The sequence below is a fragment of the Xiphophorus hellerii genome, chromosome 21, assembly GCF_003331165.1.
Source record: "Xiphophorus hellerii strain 12219 chromosome 21, Xiphophorus_hellerii-4.1, whole genome shotgun sequence".
Taxonomy (NCBI): Eukaryota; Metazoa; Chordata; class Actinopteri; order Cyprinodontiformes; family Poeciliidae; genus Xiphophorus; species Xiphophorus hellerii.
In genome coordinates this window covers 15,087,538-15,106,538 of record NC_045692.1, presented here as the reverse complement: position 1 = coordinate 15,106,538, position 19,001 = coordinate 15,087,538, and the positions used below count along the sequence as shown (strand labels likewise).

General features: G+C 38.4%; 1 protein-coding gene across 1 annotated transcript; it reads left to right on the top strand.

Moving 5' to 3' along the window:
- Positions 1 to 4,179: 4,179 nt before the first annotated feature.
- Positions 4,180 to 12,953, top strand: agtr1b (angiotensin II receptor, type 1b). The gene is made up of 2 exons (XM_032551279.1): positions 4,180 to 4,324; positions 10,259 to 12,953. Exon 2 carries the CDS (start codon positions 10,371 to 10,373, stop codon positions 11,460 to 11,462), a length of 1,092 nt encoding a protein of 363 aa, XP_032407170.1. The 5' UTR covers positions 4,180 to 4,324; positions 10,259 to 10,370; the 3' UTR covers positions 11,463 to 12,953.
- Positions 12,954 to 19,001: the final 6,048 nt, after the last annotated feature.

Below are 19,001 nucleotides of genomic sequence, written 5' to 3'. Positions count from 1 at the left end.
CTACGGAAGAAGGATGGTGAGAGGGCTGTCCTTGACAGCTTCACGTAACACTGGGGAATTAAAAGACCACTTAACGTCACATTTAACATGTTTGGGTCATCTGAGGAAGATTTATTCTGCCTCTATGTATGTTATTGGCTATTTGATAGACCAAGACATAGTAGAGCATGAAAAGATTATGAAAAATATATGGTTTTTAGCTTCTTTTTTTTATTTATTTAACTCTGAAATATATGGCATGGATTGAAATACAGCCAACTTTATTCTGATACCCCTGTATAAAAACTAGCACCAAAACTGACTAGAAAAGCATGAATCAGCCCTTGGTAACTCTAGAGAAGTTGAAGAGCCAGAGCTCTTGTGGAAGAGTTCGTTGACAGTTTTGTTGTGCATACGAAATATCTGGTCTTAATGGAAGAGGGGCAAGAACAAAATCATAAAAGCTTTGCTGTTTGCTACAAACACTGCAACAAGCATTTAGAAGATGGAGACCTGGTCCAATGAGACCAACCTAGTTTCCATTCAGCGCATTAAAGCTCAAGATTGTTGCGAAGAAACAACCTAATACTACAGGAAAACTGTTTGTCTGCTGTCATTGGTGGTCATGCTAACTATCCTGCTCTGCTGTGGTGGAGGAGATGTAGAGCAGCAGAGAGGTAGGGGGACATATTTTCTTCTTTATTTTACAACTTTTGTGTTTTATTTTCTGTGAATCCTCGAACTAATCATCTGTTCTGCTCTAAGGGATACTTTAAATCCCCTTGGAACAGCCAAAGATCTTGCAATACCTTAAAAAGTAGTAAAAGTTGAACTGAGCTTTCATGGCAGGAAATATTTGATCATTTCCACCTGTTCTTTGTGTCAGTCCTGCCAAGATAAAATGTGTTCAGCTCCCACAGGAATGATGAGGAAGACATGCATAGCAACTAGAAACTGAAAGACTGTACAAGGTGGACAATTTTCTATTAAAAACCTATGATGATCATTAAGACTGCATGTCATTCACCTCTGATATATGTTGCCTGTTGTGCGCTCAGAGTAATGTTGCAATACACAAAAGAGAGTTTGTAATATTTTAAACTAATGAATGCCATATGTGCAAAGAAAAAAAATGTATTCGTGTTCTGTATTTATTCATTATGATGAAATCCAAGATGGCTTGTTAATGCTAATTAAAAATGCAATCTGTTCACACAACGTGAATTTCATAGAAACCATACGGTATAAACCTGTCGATGTTATGTACAATAATGGTACATAAAGCTTTATAAATGATTCTAAAATAAGCATATCTCTAATTGCATCGAATTTTTTAAAAATCTGCTTTATAGAATTTGCTTACTTTTATTAAATGGGGAGACAATCCCCAATATTATTTTTTTTTGTTTGTTTGTTTTTGTTTTTTTCGCAAATCATCAGTACCATAACTTATGGTGCCCCTAAGTACTTTTTAAACTTGATCAGTATGTAAAAACCTTTAATTAATAAAAGAAAAAGTCTTGAAGAGCTGATGCAAATGTAACATAATTATATAAAAATTACATTTTCATTTATTTTAAGATATTGGAATGTCTTTACCGATTTTTACAATGTGTGCTAATAAATATGGAGGGAGAGATTTGTTTTTCCGTAAGAAGATTAAACAGCACCGTACTCAGTCTTGATAAGCACTTTATGGTCTGAACTCAATTTTCACATATTGCACAGTATTGTGTTTCTCTAGTAGGTGGTTCTGCTTTGGGTTTGGCATTTCACCGACTGTGTTGCTGTGCTGCACAAGGTCTGTCCTTCCCCGCAGTGCTCCCTGTGCTACCAGTAATTACGACAATTCATTCTACAACAGCTTAAGCGCTAACCAAGCTAATCTTGTTAGAATGATTTGATTAGCAAGAACATCAAGCACTACCATACCTCAGGGCAATGAGTGTAAGAGATGAAGCCTCATCCCATTTCTGGCCTTACTCATTCAGAAATGATGCAACATGCAATCAATAAATCAAATAAATAAGCCAGTATTTTACCTCTGTTGCACAACATTGCAAAACATTGTTTTAGACATATCTTGGATCGACCACTGAAAGGGGATTCTCTTTTGGTTTGCTGTACCGTCCACAAATTCAGACAAACACCATTTTTCCTTTCTATAATAGTACCATCCCTGAAGAAATAATATTTCCCACATCATATTCTCACAAATATCCATTTTTAAATCATCAACATCTGTTTCTGCTTGTAGTCCAAGAGTGTAAATCACTGTTATAGTGCTGGGTGTTGCAACAACATCCTGTCCCCACGAAAAAAAAAAAATAAAAAATGTTTGTTTTGTAGAATATACAGCTAGAGATTCAGGGCCTGATGCATAACTCTTCGTCTTCGCTTCCTGAGAGGTCTCATGGGGTCAGATGCAGGCTGTTGATTGTTCCTGCGGCAGCAAAGGGCGAGAATTTGCTGCCACAGACTCTTTCTGCTCTCATAGAATACACCTAGCCTAATGGATAGTTCTTATCATTTGCAGTAATTGAAGATATAATGGAGCTGAACTGTAATCCCGCTAGAGGTGTAAATGGCTCTGTTGCTGTGCAAAGCAAGATAAACTGTGACATAAACTGCCCTCTTTGAAATACAACAGGTATAAAACTGAAGAGATATGTACCTGCATGTCATTGTATTTCCAAGAGTTTCTCCAGACTTTTGTGTTAGTTCCCTTTTGACCTCCTGGGTATTTTCACCTGTCGAGGTTCGCTCTAACTTGGACACTTTCAAATGGTAAGGTCACACCAAAGTGAGAAAAAGTCACCAATCGGGCTAGCTGCAGCTCCTCAGTTGTTTGTGTCTCCTTTATTTTACGTTCACAACTTTGGTCATCTGCGACTCTTTGTTTACTAAAACTCTGTGCACCTATTACACAACAGCCAAGGCCTCGCTACACCTCAGCATGTTTTAAGTAGGGAGGCAACTTCTCAACTTCTGTCAGGATCCTGAAAGAGAAAATAGTGAGAGACAAATACCTTTAGTACCGGTCTGTGCCTGAAGTTGCGTGTGGTCCCTAAAAATAGACATTCCTTTATAACGTAGCTGGATTAAACGTTCTCAAAGTGGGCAGGCTTCATATTACTTCCTTTAGTGCTAAAGATCTTGCTTTAAATAATTATTTTTATCAAAGACTTCAGTCACAAGAGAGTTGAAAGAGATACATTGGAGAAGTGCTTGTCCATATATTTTATGCTTTCGCAGTTTTGGTTGTTTGGTACTTGGTATAAAATAGGGCCGTCTGCCACATGACATTTCGTACCAACATGCATCAATTTATATCCACACAGCGGACATTTTTTACCCACTTAGGACCAGTAATAGCCAGTTTACATACAGCAGACCTTGCAACAGTGGTGACGTTTGGGGGAATAGAACAGAATCCCAGAGAGTGTGTAATAAAATTAATAACAATAAAATAAAGAAGTAAAATAAGAACAGCTGAATCTCACGCTGTCAAACAGGAAATGTTTGGAGAAACCCAGCAATGACTGTAAAACCCAGCTCCTCCCTGCCAGCCCCAACTTAGCCCCTTTCTGAGATCCCCACCCCCGAACCTTTAACAAGGCTGCTTGATTCAAATTGAGAGACAGCATTTAGCAGCTATTAATAACGCATGATGACAGGGTCCATCATAATCAGAGCCTGGTTGCTCCTTTCAGGATGAGTCGAGGTTGACGGAAAGGGTGCTGATATGATAAGATCACTTTATGGCCGTAGCTCGAGAAATGGCAAGAAGTTCAAGAAAATTCTAGGCATGTCAGCAATTTTCAAGTAAATTCAGTTTATACAAAAGAAAGCGATTAAAAACATACAGCTCTAGAAAAGGCAAGAACATCAAGAATACCCTTTGCATGGCAGCGATATTCAAATTAAATCAGTTCGTACAAAGCAAAAAGTGATTGAAAACATACAGGATATAGTCAAAACAGAAGAGCAAGAACTTTAGTGACGCTGTTTGTGTGAGAGTGTGACTATGACCTGTTGGGTAAATATAGCTGGACCAGGACAAAACTTAACTGGCTCCAATAAACTCAATTTATCATTGTAGTGTGTGTGTACATGCGAAGGGGTGCGCGTGTATGTGTGTGTGTCTTGTTTGTGAGGAAAAAAGAGAGAGAGAGAATTTGGAAGCGTGGGGAGGGGGTCTGTCTGTGTGTCAGGCAGGAGTCCTGCTCATCTCACTCCATGAGTTAAGTTAAATCACAGACAGCCGCTGGCAGTGGTCTCTCTTTGTCCCTCTGTTCATCCAGCTCTGAAGGCGTCACACGACCTCCTGGTTCCACAGCTGAAGGTAAGAGCTCACACTCTAACAAAAGTTTTAATGCCAGAAATGTCTGGTTTTCTGTTGCTTTTAGTAATTAAATAGTATTTTTCAGGTAGTCAGCTAGTAGCCCCCTGTCCTGGGGCAGAACGCTGGCAGTTATAATAATATTTATGTAATGACAACTCCACATGTTATTTGTAACCATTGCTTTGACTGGTGAGGCCCATTGTTGCTGTTTGTTTAGGTTATTCATGTCAAAGACATGCAAAGTTTCTGCTTTAGCTTTTGAAATGGCATGAAGGGAATTCTGCAATATATTTCGCAACCTATGCAAAGTTTCATGTTCATAGACCCATCGGATTAGATCTGCTTCCTGACAAAACAGAAGTTGCCTTCCTGCTGAAATGTCCAATTTTTAAAGAATGTTATCTAAAGGTAAGCGAAAACTGTTTGGGGAATAAAATCAGGTGGGCCTGTGTGAATAAAGGAGACTATTAATGAAGCATGAACTTGTTTCGGAAAGACTTTATTCTTGACTAGAATGTGAGATATATAAATAGGTCTAACTTTTCCAGATTATTCGTAAGCCTTAGATGTTTTCATATTTATAAGCAAGGCAGTGTCAAAGCTCTGCAGCAAAGTAATCCTCTAATGGACTAAAAATAAGTAGGTGAGAAAATGACTTCTTATCTGTTGTGTTGTAAATAGACATGTGAGTATAGTACAGTATAGCCCACTCCATGGGCAGAACCTTGCTCTATTTAATTGCCCAGGTCACATGTGGACTCAGTTCTGTAAACAAACAACTGTGGACCTGACATTTGAAGTATACAGTTTCCATTAGCTGCTCTGCAGCAAACCGTAAGACATGACCCAGTTAGCTTATGCTAAACAATAAATCCAATGGGGGCACAAGATCTCAATACAAATCAAGTCTAGCTGCAACTATCTAACTTACTGTATCTCTATGTTTATTTTAAACTGCACAACACGTTAATTATATTAGAGCAAAATTAATCTGTGCAATATCACAATCACAAAAAAATGACTTGGTTGCAACATTTGGTTTGTTATTTTATGTCAGATATCAAGAATAAAGAGACATGGTTTCTAATGATATAAACTGGCTACTTGGAAAGACTTTCGTTGTCCTTTATGCCTACAACTGATATACAGTAGAGATGTAGATGTAGGGAGAACAGTGTAGAGAAAGAAAAAGAGTAATGAAGAAAATAGGGATTATTCACAATAGAATATGCAATAATCAAAAATGTCGCAATTTTTTTTTTTTCTTAAATCTTGCAGTTATTCATACCTCTGGCAAATATAGATTAAAAGTCATTTCCATTCAAATATAAAGCTTGTTTTCAGTGGGAATGAAACCGGTGTATCTGAAATAGTAGGACATTTATTTTATCTTCATTGGCAGTACAGTAAATATAGATAGACAGATCATGTTCAGCTCAACCCATCTTTAATTATCTTTTTCTATTTCTCTTGAAGAAAAATGCATTGCCACATCACAATGCTGCCACCACTCTGTGGAATATGAATGAATACAAGCACAATTTTTTTCAAATAGTTTCAGAACACACATTTACTATGAAAAGCTCTTTTAGCACATACACAAAGACAGACAGCACCTGGAATTTAGAAGAAATCACTGCTTCACGTTTTCTTCAGCATGCATAATCTTTTTTTAAAACTATTCCCACTTACGGTTGGGCAAACATATGCAACATTTCTTAAATATTTTAAACTTTTGTTGTGTTGGGCGTGCCTTGGTGGCGTAGCGGTTAGCGCGACCCATATTTGGAGGCCTTGAGTCCTCGACGCGGCTGTCGCGGGTTCGACTCCCGGACCCGGCGACATTTGCCGCATGTCTTCCCTCCTCTCCTTCCCCATTCCTGTCAGCCTACTTTTGTAAAAGGGACACTAGAGCCCACAAAAAGACCCCCTGGAGGGGTAAAAAAAAAAAAAAAAAACTTTTGTTGTGCAATTTTATTTGTACAACTTCGTAACAGTTTTTGTACATAATCTCTTATATTTTCCCTCCTTCCAGTCAGATTGTTTTTGTTTGTTTTCTAAAATAGATCTTTAGTGGTTTTCACGTTTTTGTTGAAATTTGATCAGGGGCACCTGGATAAAATGTTCATGGTGGCGACTATGCTGTCACTTATTTACTTCATTTTCCTCCACATAAAGATGCAAAATACTTTATATGCAAAATACAAACAGTACGAGAAGCTTTGAACTTCATTTGAAATGCCAGCTTAATAATTTGTGAGAAAAGTTGTGAGAGGGTATGGTTAGATATAACTAATATTAATCCTCAGGGAGAGACTGATAATTTATACTGTCTTGCAGTTTTAATGCAAGCGTGAGTTAGTTGTGACAAATGGAAGTGAATGTGTGCTCTTCTAACTTGTTTAGATGTGCAGGATGTGAACAGTTGAAAGTGCCTATTGTTGAAGGAACTTCCTGTTGACCAAACGAGGCTGAAATGAGAGGACGATCAGGTGATGACTAATGCATGTCTCCTAATGGCATGGTGAACCTTGCTTCCTAATGGGCTTTGTATAAATCATTAACTCCATCAGCCAGATACTATAGTTGCTTCTCGCTATGGCTGACCAGATGGTGGTGCTCATATCAGAGCGGATTGGTGCTACAGCTGCGGGCAGCTTCGAATGACTCAGTTGATGGGAACCTCATTTCTGTTCAGCCCGGGTTACTTTCTCCAGCAGGATTCCCATGAGTTCACGCAGGAAGAGGCACATTTGAATGCCCCTAAAATAGGATTAGATGTGGAATGTTGCAACTACAGTGTCACTCAGAACTCAGTCAGTATGCTTTGGGTCGGAAAATCCACAAACTTCCTCAAAACTTTGATTTTATCTTTCATTGTAAACAGCTTTGTGTTTGTAGAGAGGCACAGTGACACACAGACCTTTGTCTTGTCTTAGAGGATGCAGCTTGCTCATGGAGCTTGTGAAGAAGATGTTTACCTTCCTGAGTGTGGTCACCCAGGGTTTATGGCTACCATTTAGTACTGTACCATCTCACTCAGAGCTGAAGCTCACTGGACAGAGCGGCGCTAATTAACCTGTTGCCAATCAACCTTCTGTTGGAACCACCTCACAATTTTTACAGGATTCTCATACGTATGCATGACTTTCAGCTTTGCTTAAATAGCACTGCTCTAGCAATCACTATCCCCGTCATGGAAAAATACCAGTGGTCAACTAATCACATACTGGGATATAACCTGTACAGTCCATATGTTGTCAAATTGTTTCCACTTGTGGTCATCTGAAATGCTTTGACCACCAAGAGATTCATTGTAACTCTAGAGCCTGAAATCTTTTTACCTTATGTCTTGTTATAACCCCAAATTCTATGTACTTAATTGGATTATGTGACAGACTAATATTAGCCATAGTTGTGACTTTTACTGTACATGTACTAAATAATTTCATTATAACCATGGTTGTAAATTTAGGGTCATTGTTCTGCTGAAAGGGGAACTTTTACTCTAATCTAGGCGTAGGCAGCCTCTAAAAGCTTTTCTTTCAATATAGCTTCACATAGAGCTCTATTCATCTTCCTCTCAACGGTGCAGTTTCTCTGTACCTGCTGAAGAAAAGCATCCTCACAATCATGATGTCATGATGTCACAACCATGTTTGAGTTATGAGAAAATCTTCTTGCACATGTTTACTGTGTCCCCTGCACAACTTGTGCTTGAGCTATGGATCTCTGCAGATCCTCCAGAGATACCATGAGGCTCCAGAGTTACCATGAAAGTTACCATGATGGTCCCATTGTCTGGCCTGTCAGATTAGGAGGACAGCCATGTCTTTCTAGTTTTATAGTCTTTCTGTTTCCAGTTGATGGATTGAACAGTCTTCTGAGAGATGTTCAAGGTTCTGGATATTACTTCGTAACCTAACCCAGCTTTAAACCTCTCCACAGTCTTATCCTTGACCTGTCTGCTGAGTTTCTTGATCTTCACTGACATTCTCTCACTTGTGAGGCCTCCATTAAACAGCTGGATTTATATTGACACTAAATTACACACAAGGGAACTCCATCTACCAGTGAGATAACTTTTGATGGCTTCATCCAGTTTTGAGGTAACAGACCAAAAAGACTGAAGAAAAATGAATGGCATCAATTTGTACAAAATGCTTAAAACTATTAATCATTTTCCTTTCAATTCACAATTATGTGATGCTTTGTGTTATTATGTTATCTAGATTGCATTAAAGTTTATTAAACTGTGGAAGCATTCAATGATTTTGAATGCTTTTGCAAGGCATTGTAATCTCAACCTCTAAATAATGGTGTGGTTCTTCTTTGAATAATATTTTGATTCACAGACAGAAACACAGAAAAGAATATGTCTAGGAAATCCCACCAATGACATCTCTGGTCTCTCTTTGCTCTGTAGCCATTACAAAGGAAGGTCTGTGCAGGAAACTCTGAGAACTTTTCATTACGGTGTTGCCCTTGGCACCCGTGCACCTTCCACACCAAAGACGCAGTACCCCCATCTGCAACCGATACCACTGTTGCTTTAGCACTCGGAGAATTCATCCGCTAAAACCTGGTGGAAAATGAAGTGATCTTCGAATCTAAGATAAAAGCGTTCCACTTCACGGCTCAGACAGCTTTAACTTCACTCCGACGGCAGCACGAACCCAGTTTCTCAAAGAACAAAATGTAATTTTAATTTAACAAACACTAGCCTGTTATCTTTGCCTAAATCTTTCAATGCAACACTTTTTTGCTCTCCAGTGAGACAAAAAGAACATTTGAGTGAAATTATATTGCTAGAGTGCCATCTTGTGGCAAGACGCACCGTTTCACCAAACTGGTACTTTAAGGGCTTAATTTCTGCCTTTTGTCATTATCTCTCAAAACAGTCAACTTAATTTCCATAAATCAGCCCATTTAATTTTTATAGCATCTTCAAGCTATTTACCTGTTCTTGAGTTCAAAGCTCAGCACATGTCTCTCTGTGTGTCTGCTTGGTTTAATGAATCCACAAACATCTTGTTTGCTCATAATTAGTAACAGGAACTGTCTTTATGGCCTAAATGTTACATACACACGGCTTATGCTAATATTATTGCATCAGTTCCACTAATGACACCACAAAGCTATTCTATTAAACATAAAGACTATCAGCAAATATGAGGATTTTTATTTTTACAACCATCTCTCATTCTGCTCATACAAATTAATTTAAAAAAAATAAATAAATAAAAACTAGCCCTGGGGCAAATTTTCTGTGGCACGCAGGTTTGATTTTCTCACAGAGTGAAGTTTCCACAGAGCTGAATCCCTGCTGTCCTGTTTGTTTAGGTGTGTGCTGATTAGAAGTTCTCACGCTGGGTGCGATGTATCTCCGCACGCCAAGGGTTTCAAACATGACAGGTCTTTTTGCGGGGACCGGAGCCTCGGAGCTCTTTAACTCTCTCCTCGCTGCTCCCTCTCGCACCTCTGCCTTTAATGCCATTGTCATCAGAGCTCGGAGCTTTGCCATGAAAGCCTTCAATTAGCACAGGTCATAATGCCCGGTGTAAACGTTCATCTGGGCGCTGTCAGTCCACAAGTCTGATCAACACCCCCAACTCCCCCACCCCTTCTGCCCTTCATTAGCTGAGGGAGAAATTAGAGGAGGGAACGGAAAACAGACCGTCTGAATAATGATCTTTCAAAGGACATTTTTGGAATATTGAAAAACATGTGACATCTGTTTCTCATGGCTTCTTCATTTACAGAAATAACATAAAGCTTCAGGATGGCTTTAATGTTCAGGTCTTTAATGAGCTAGTGCAGGGCGGGCACTTTCATGGGTGCTCGTGTGGATTAGCGTTTATGGACCATGCCAGCAGTAATGACGGCTCCTCTCCCAGACTGTCTGTGACATTTCTGTTGTATTTTCTTTTATAGGACGTGCCGAGGCCCTCGCCCAAGGCCTGTATCAGTCGCCACAGACGCACCCCCCACTGACACGGTTCCCTGCTCTAAAGGATCTGGCACTGCAAAAAAAAGGGGTGGGGAAATGCCGAACCAAACGAGAGACGAGCCAGCAGGGATAAACTTGACATGTGGCATGTCTGGGAGCCACGAGTTCATCTTCACCCTGGTGCCCATCGTCTACGCCTTCAACTTTGTCATCGGCATCATCGGAAACAGCATGGTGGTAGCAGTCATCTACTGCTACATGAAGCTCAAAACTGTGGCCAATATTTTTGTCCTCAACCTCGCCGTGTCTGATCTCACCTTCGTCATCACTCTGCCCATGTGGGCAACCTTTGCAGCCATGGGTTACCACTGGCCTTTTGGAGGATTTCTGTGCAAGACTGCCGCTGGACTGGTTATGTTCAACCTCTACACAAGCATCTTTTTTCTCACAGCCCTCAGCATTGACCGTTACCTGGCCATTGTGCACCCGGTGCGGTCCCGGCGGTTTCGCACCGTGGTGTACGCACACATCACTTGTGTGATGATCTGGCTGTTTGCCTTTTTGCTTAGCGTTCCCATAGCCTTGACCAGGGATGTCCACTACATTGAAAACTCTAAAACCATAGTTTGTGGCATTCTACACCCAAACGACAAAGACGTCAAAAGGCTAAACAATCTCCTCCTGTGCATCAGCCTCATGAAAAGCCTGCTGGGCTTTCTGATACCTTTTGTCATCATCATCACCTGCTACTGTCTTATTGGGCGGGCCCTGCTAAGGGTGAAGCATATCCAGAAAAGCTCCTGCTCCCGGGATGACGAGGTGCTGCACATGCTCGCGGCAGCTGTTCTGGCCTTCTTCCTGTGCTGGGCACCCCACCAAGTATTTCACTTCATGCAGATGCTCACTCAGCTTATCTTGGCTAACAATTGCACCATCCTGGAAATCATTGACACTGCCATGCCGTTCACCATTTGCATTGCCTACTTCAACAGCTGCGTCAACCCCATCGTGTACAGTTTTGTAGGGCGCAACTTTCGCAAGAACTTACTGAGACTGCTGCGATGCTCTCCAGGCAGAGCTGCAAGGCCTCATCCTAGCATCAGCTCTAAGATGAGCGCTCTCTCTTTTCGTGCCTCTGAAGCACTGAGCCTCAAAGTCAAAAACAGCGTTTCCTGCGATGTCAAATGACAATGGCCAAAGACAGAAACTGTGAACAGATGAGTTGTCCTCCTTCTTGGTCTGCGGTGAAAACTGAGACATCCAAAGCTTTAAAACCTCAGCTGTAAAATATGAGCAGTGAAGAAAAAGACCAAAAAACAATCACTACCTTATTATGTCGCAAATTTGGCATTCCATACTGTACTACTCATATTTTGTAAACCATAAACTTTAATACATTTTAGTAGCTTGACACAAAGGAGTCCTTTATGGTGAAGTGTAAGGAAAATGATACTTACATTTTTGTGATGAATTAAAATCTAAAATGAATGGAATGAATTTTGTATTCAACTTCCCTGATTAAGTTTTCAGTAGAACTAGCTTTTGCTGAAAACACAACATCATGCTGCCACCACAGTGTTTAAGCATCGGGCATGATGTGTCCAGTGTGTCAGTTTCCACAAGTAGACTTTTGCATTTTGGCCTTTTGACCAAAATGTTTAATCTCGGTCTCATTTTATTAGAGTGGTATTTTCCATGTGATCTGCCTCCAACAGGGCATGGGGCACATGGATTCTTTACTGCTTACAGGCCATCGTTCCCTGGTCTTCATGATGCTGTTTATTCAATAATGCTGTCTAACCAGCCTAGAATTATGTCGATGTGAAATTACCCACTGGTGGACTCCATTTAATCATTAGATGGCTTTTGAAAAGAGTTGTCTGAGCTGGATTTTATTTGGGGCATCAGAGTAAAGAAAGCTGAAAACATTTTTATGCCATATTTTCTAGGTTTTTATTTGTTTGTTTTTATGTTCCATTTTACAAGTATGCCTTACTTTGGTTTGGTCCGTCACATAAAAATCATAAAATGTAAATAAGTTACATTGAAGTTTGTGCCTGTACTGTTATAAAATGTCAAAAGAAGATTTAAGGGATTACTTTTTTGCAAAGTACTGTAATTATCCACCAACATTATATTCCCAAATATAAATCTCTATTTATATTTGGGAATTTGTACCACCTCTGAATAACTCCTGAAACTACTGTAACTACTTAAGATAGCATTGCTCTGCTAGAAAGGTGTGTGACTAATTAAAGCTCACTTATCCCATTATTTATAAAAGATGTGCATGTTCTGCAGGATTTTGTCAGCTCTGTGTCCTAATGAAACAGCGTAGTTATGTATTGCAGAAACTTCGGTGTGCATTCTGTGTGCTCAGCAGGTTTTCCAAAAGCTTTCATCAGTGATCAAGTGTTCTGATCCAACCCTGCATGCTCTGCCTCAAAATGTTCTGCATGTTGTCATGTAAATTTAAATGTGTAATATATTAGACTGAGATAATGTGATATTGCTTTGTGATGCTGACAATTTATGTAAAAATGTATATGTGTATGCTAAAGTTCCATGTTGGGTGATATTTGTCTTTGTGGTAAATATATATGATTTTGTTTTTTTTACTCTGTAAGTGTAAATTTTGTGACTAAATATGAGGCCAGAAATAAAATTAAAACATATCAATGAGTTGTTGTTGTTTTTTCTTCTTTTTAGATTTTCTACAAAGATTAGTCAAATCATACATGAATAACATGAATTATGTTTTTGGGAGTAAATGAGAAATCTCCAAAAAGACTTATTAATTACGACAGTCTCATGAAGGCAGCTAATTCTTTGCTTTGCTCAAAAAAATTAACAGGTATTGATAAATAGCAATAATAATAATTAAATTTAACAAATACATATACTTTTAAAGGCCAGGCATGTTTATCTTCAGTGATGGTGATATTTTATTAATTTTGATTAACCTATCCATTACTACAAAAATCTAACTACTCTACTAAACTATGTTATGTTTGAGTTTTGCTTTTGTTTTTTGTTTTTTCTGGCCCATGATCATTTTTAATTAGACAATGTCAGCATAATATTTGGACACCAAAACTTAAAAGTTTTTTTTTTTAAAGATTTTTCAGGTAGAAGGGTTTTGGACTGAAGCTGAGGCTGGATGAATATCTCATTCATTAGGGATCTGACTAAAACCATATAAGTAGATTTCTACCATCTCTCGGAGTTAGATATTTACTAATATTGAAAAGGCAAAATTTGATCCTTTTTATTTAGGAATAAACACAGATGATGCTGAGGTGTAATAAAGATTCCTATGAATTACTCTTTCTTTTTAAATTTCAACAAAGTCTGACTGTGTAAAACATTAAAGATCTGGTGATGATTGATCAAAAGTTTGAATAATTGAACTCTGGTGCCCTCTGCAGGTCAACCTTTGGATCTCAAACAGTGAGAGTTTGACGATCATCACCATCAAGGTGTACCTGCGATGTATGTTGTGTGAACAGTGTTTGGGCTGAGCATCAGCAAGTAGTCAATGCAAAATTCATACTTAAAGCATTATATTCAAATTGAACATTTCTGTAGCTGAAGGCGTTGTAAAGCTGTGATGAACATTTAAAACCATTCACTCTTCAGTATTTTTATCAGAGATGTCCAGTGTGATTTAAACACCAAGCTGACGGTGACTCTTCTACCAGAGCTTACAGCTAAACGAAGCAGAACACCTGGAGAGAAGAGAGAAGATCAATGTCAATTGATTGAGTCCATATTAAAGTACATAAGAAATTAAGTTTTATAATATAAACCTTAATCCATACGAACCAATAAACAAGAATCAAGTTCACTATAAATCTATTGTGTACCTGGTAGCTATTACCTAAAATAGAAAAAAAACATGTTACATAAATAATCAATAAAGGAGCACTTAAGCTGACCAACAGAAGTAGGCAAAAGAACAGTGTTTTTAAGTGAAAGCTCAAGTTAAAGAGGTGTGTTTCAGTACAAATCTTGTTTTACTTCCAATCATAACATTAAATGTAGGTACCTTATAATATTTATTCCTATATAGGTCCTTTTTTTACAGATAGAAGAATGAGCTAATTCCATTCCCTCTTCTAACCCCAGTCGTATCAGCAAATGATTCAAAGGCACCACAGCTTCATCACACCTGCAAAGAAAACTTCTCTGACCAATGACTCATATTGGAGATTGAGAATGTTGTGGATTTTTATCCACACTAACAAGTCTATCATTAAAGTCTTCATCTCCAATCACTCCCACACTCAGCTGCTGCTCTTCCAGCAACCTATGAGGTTGCTCCAGAGTGCAGCGGGCAACAGAGATTTACCAATGAAATAAACATGTATGAGTCAGAGTGTAACTTTATGTACATTTAAAATAACATGTATGAAGTCATAATATAAGGAATTATTCTTTCACTAGAGTTACTAATATTTTTTGTGTCAAGGCATGATTTAGAGAGTGAGTTTTCAACTATTTATGTCTAGCCTCAAATGTACAAAAATAAACCCCAGCTTTCAAAATGTCAACATTTTTTAAACAACATCATCACAATTACAAATCCATGAGTGAAAAACTAAGTATATCTTTGATGCTTCCACAGAATTTAACTGTAAAAATACTGATCAAAATTAACTGGTCATTAGAAAATATTACCCTTACCAATCTTACTAGGAATGGATGTCTCCACAAAAACACACAAAGACCAGATTATGCCTTTGGGTGTTTTTGAAAAATAAAAATTCCAATGCAGACTCTACCCTCAGTTACCTTTCAATGTTTATGTTTGCAGCAGGACAATTGGAAATAAAAAAAAACAAAGAATTACATTTTTGGATGGATTGCAAAGAATAAGTACATTCTCTCCTAAAATAATATTAGTTTTCAAAAGTGTGAATGAACATCTGAAGAAATATCAGAACATTGTTCTTAAGACAGATGAAGTTAAAGTACATTGAATGAAGAAAACAAACTAGCAACTTTAAAATATGTTAGTAGAATAGTGATGATTTGCTAGACCTGGACACTAGTCATTTAGCAGTATTGAAGAGTTAAATTGTAAGTTGTCTGCATAACCATTATAACTGTGTAAATCTGGGTCCTGCCATCTATCAATTCATAGTGTTATGGAAAAACAATTATTGATAAAATCATACAGAAAAAGACCACTTCAGGTTATTTATATCAAATCATTTCCATGTTTCAGGCAAAGATCAGATCATTAATATTCATGATTTGCAAAACCCTGGAATTGAAAAGGTGCCATTCTTCCCATTCATTTTACCAAGATTTAAACACCAAGCTGACGGTGATCTTCTACCAGAGCTTACAGCTAAACGAAGCAGAACACCTGGAGAGAAGTAAGAGAGAAGATCAATGTCAATTGGTTGAGTCCATATTAAAGTACATAAGAAATTAAGTTTTATAATCTAAACCTTAATCCATACGAACCAATAAACAGCCTTTTTAAACAGCAAATTTCACATAACATCAGTGAGTCAAACTTTCAAGAGCTAGATAGTGCTAGCAGGTTATGAGTGCATAAAAACTTCTGGTAATGTCGTCTAATGTGTTTCTGAAAGCTTAACCATGAACTCACCCCATCACTGTGTGAGTCTTATCTACAGGCCACATTTAGCTGCAGCAAACCATTTACTCCCCGCTCACATGCCTCATTCTCATGGCTCTTTCACCTCTCACCGGGGCGTCCGAGGGGTGCACAGTTAGAGCTCACACCCCTGCTCTTGGAGCTCTCACACTGACTGAACCTCATTGCACGGCTCTGCCCACTCTGTTGCTCGCTTGTGATTTAGGCTCTCCACCGATACTTTACCAAACAAAAGAGCTCCAGGGATCCTACATAACTCATGTGTTCCCTAGGAAATATAATTTCCTGCTCATGCCTTTCTCTGGAGGGGCTGGAGGTTAATTTCCTTCTAGCAACTCACGGAAGTCAACTGTTTCCTTTTTTGTTTGTTCTGTTTTGGTTTAGTTGTTTTGGTTTCATAATTTTGCTAAAAATATGAGGACCAAAAACCGGTCGTAATACAGTGGAGCCCCCTTGTGTAGGCTCAGGGTTTATAGGTATGGTGTGAATTAGGCTTTGGTCAAAGATAGGGATAAGAACATAGCAGTAACAGTTAGGGTTAAGGGAAATGTCAAGGTTAAGCATAAATGCAGTTACTAAAATGAATGGAAGTCAATACAAAGTCCTAATGTTTGCATGCAGGTCGGGGTGTGTGTGGGGGTGTGCGTGTGTGATCCACATAAATACAATTGTTGATTTTTCAGCCGTTCATGATATCAGCTATGTTACATTGCTGCCTTGCTGCCTTAACTGCTGCCTCAAAGTACAACTAGTAGCTGTGCTGTGAAATAATAGATCTTCTCAGCATCAAAAGGTGACACAGTTATCCTGTCCTATCCCAACATGTTCCAGATAAAAGTATTCCTACCCCTCCAACTGACAATTTTTCTAAAAAAACAGACCTGAGGTGGGCCCACAGATGGAGCCATTCCAGTGGTAGAGGTCTGATGCCTGGGTGTGTTTGTCTTTAAGGCTCTTAGTCCAGCAGCACAGTAGGTGACAACCATGAAGCACCGTTTTGGCAGCATCTCTGCCCTGTGAAGCATCTGCCTCAGTCTGGAAAATGAGCCAATGATCTGTAGGGAGTTTACATACACTGCCGCAAATCACGCTGGCATTAATGTGATCTATGGTTATCTATTTTAACAAAATGAAAGTCTAATTTTTAGCCAGTCTTTATATTTTTGTCAGCTGTGCTGTTAAATAACCATAATTACATGCATTTGTTTGTTACAACTCAGTTTATAAGACATTGGTACTTTTGTCTTACCTCTAAGAACCATCTGTCAAAGCTCCATCAAAGTGTGTGACATATAAATAAATTTGAACTGTTATGCCGTTGCATTTGTTTTTGCCCACAAGGTGGCAACAAATTATTTTAGCCAAGCAATCTTGTTCCTGGCTTCATTTAATTGGAAAAGATTCATATCACCCTATTAGCAAAGGTAAGACTGAGGGACAGATGGGGTGCATGTTACAAATGTTAACTTGAGTGACATTTAAGAATGATGTCATGGAAGTAAATCATGTTATTGCTCGTTGGAACATTTGTGAATTGCCTTTGAATTAACAAAATGAGTGCACAAGTTATTACATCTGTATTGCAGAATCAAATGTTACTCCTCGTATTAGCAGAAGGTCTGAGGAACCATATTGGCAGCAGGGGAAGAAAGCAGAAAGCATCATGTGATCTGGCTGTCTCAGTGAATTCTTCTTTGTTTCTTCAGTCAGACCTTCTTCAGCTAAAGCAGCAGCGACTTTGACTTCTCCACGTATGACAGGTATGTAAACTCTTCATATTGACATTTAATCATTGATTTAATTTTATTAATTCAGTTTTTGAATGCATTTTATTTTCATGATTATTTTTATTGTATATATTGTTGATTTACAAAGACTTAACAAAATAAGAACAAAGTACATTTACTACTCAAAGATTTGACATTATGCATACATTACAACTGTATTGTATGCATAATACAATACAACACTTTGAAGATCCTGGGTTCATTTTCTGGCCTGTTATCTTTCTGTGTAAAGTTTCCATATTCTACCTGTTCCTCTCTGGGTATTCCAGTTTCCTCTCACAGTCCAAAAATAAACAATAGGTCAATTGGTCTCTGTGTATTGAGTGTGGTGACCTGTTCAGGGTATACCGAGCCTCTCGCACAATGACATAGATGACGCACAATGTATAGATAACCACCAACACTGTCGGAATCAAGTTGCATTTTTGGCTGGGCTACTCCAAAATATTTGATATTACTGCATGTTAGAAAAAACATATTGGCTAAATTAAAACTTTACATTAAACCTAAATATGCCAGGAGTATGAATAACTTTGGGTTTAACAGAATATTATGAGGCTTAATTGTGACAGAAATTCCACCTTTGGTTAAAAGGAACATCAACTAAAGTTACTGCTCTACAAGGATTTAAGTGCAGTGCATACATAAACATGATTGACATTGCCAAGACCCTTCTTCTGGCTTCTATTGATTGTTTCTGGTTAGCACTGGGAGCAAAGGAGAAGGCAGAGGAACCAGATTTTATTTTATTTTTTCACAAATGATCTGTCTCGTACTGTGCTGATACAACATAGTGACAGTTTCAACAAATATGTAAATTACATTCTGCAGCTATAATAAACGGATGTTCTGTTAGTTATTTAGCTGTGAATGTTCATTCTTTTATTTTTGTCTTTTAAATGGTGTCTAATTCCATTGGTAGGTCACCTATCCACCACAGACCCAACCCAGACATTATGGAGAGACCACCATCAACACACAGAAGGACAATCTCCAAATGTTCTAACATGCATGCCTGTGAACTGCAAGATTAACTAGAGCTCCTGGGGTAAACCTACACAGACATATGGTAGAGTTAAAAACTACCTCAAAAGCACATGTCTCATTTGGTGTGTATATTGGTGTAATTTACAACAGGGACCAAGTTCTGTGATCTATTCCTGCATATTCTGTCAGTAACTGAACAAAAAAGTGAAGATCTGTTGCATTTTTAGTGTAATTTTAACCATGATGTATGACTGACTAAAACCACATGGTGCCGTGTATTATGTGGTATTGACAAGTCTTGCTCTTCTTAAAAGTTTTTTT

Coding starts and splice junctions, on each gene's coding strand:
- agtr1b (XM_032551279.1), top strand. CDS start 10,371: ATGCCGAACCAAACGAGAGACGAGCCAGCAGGGATAAACTTGACATGT.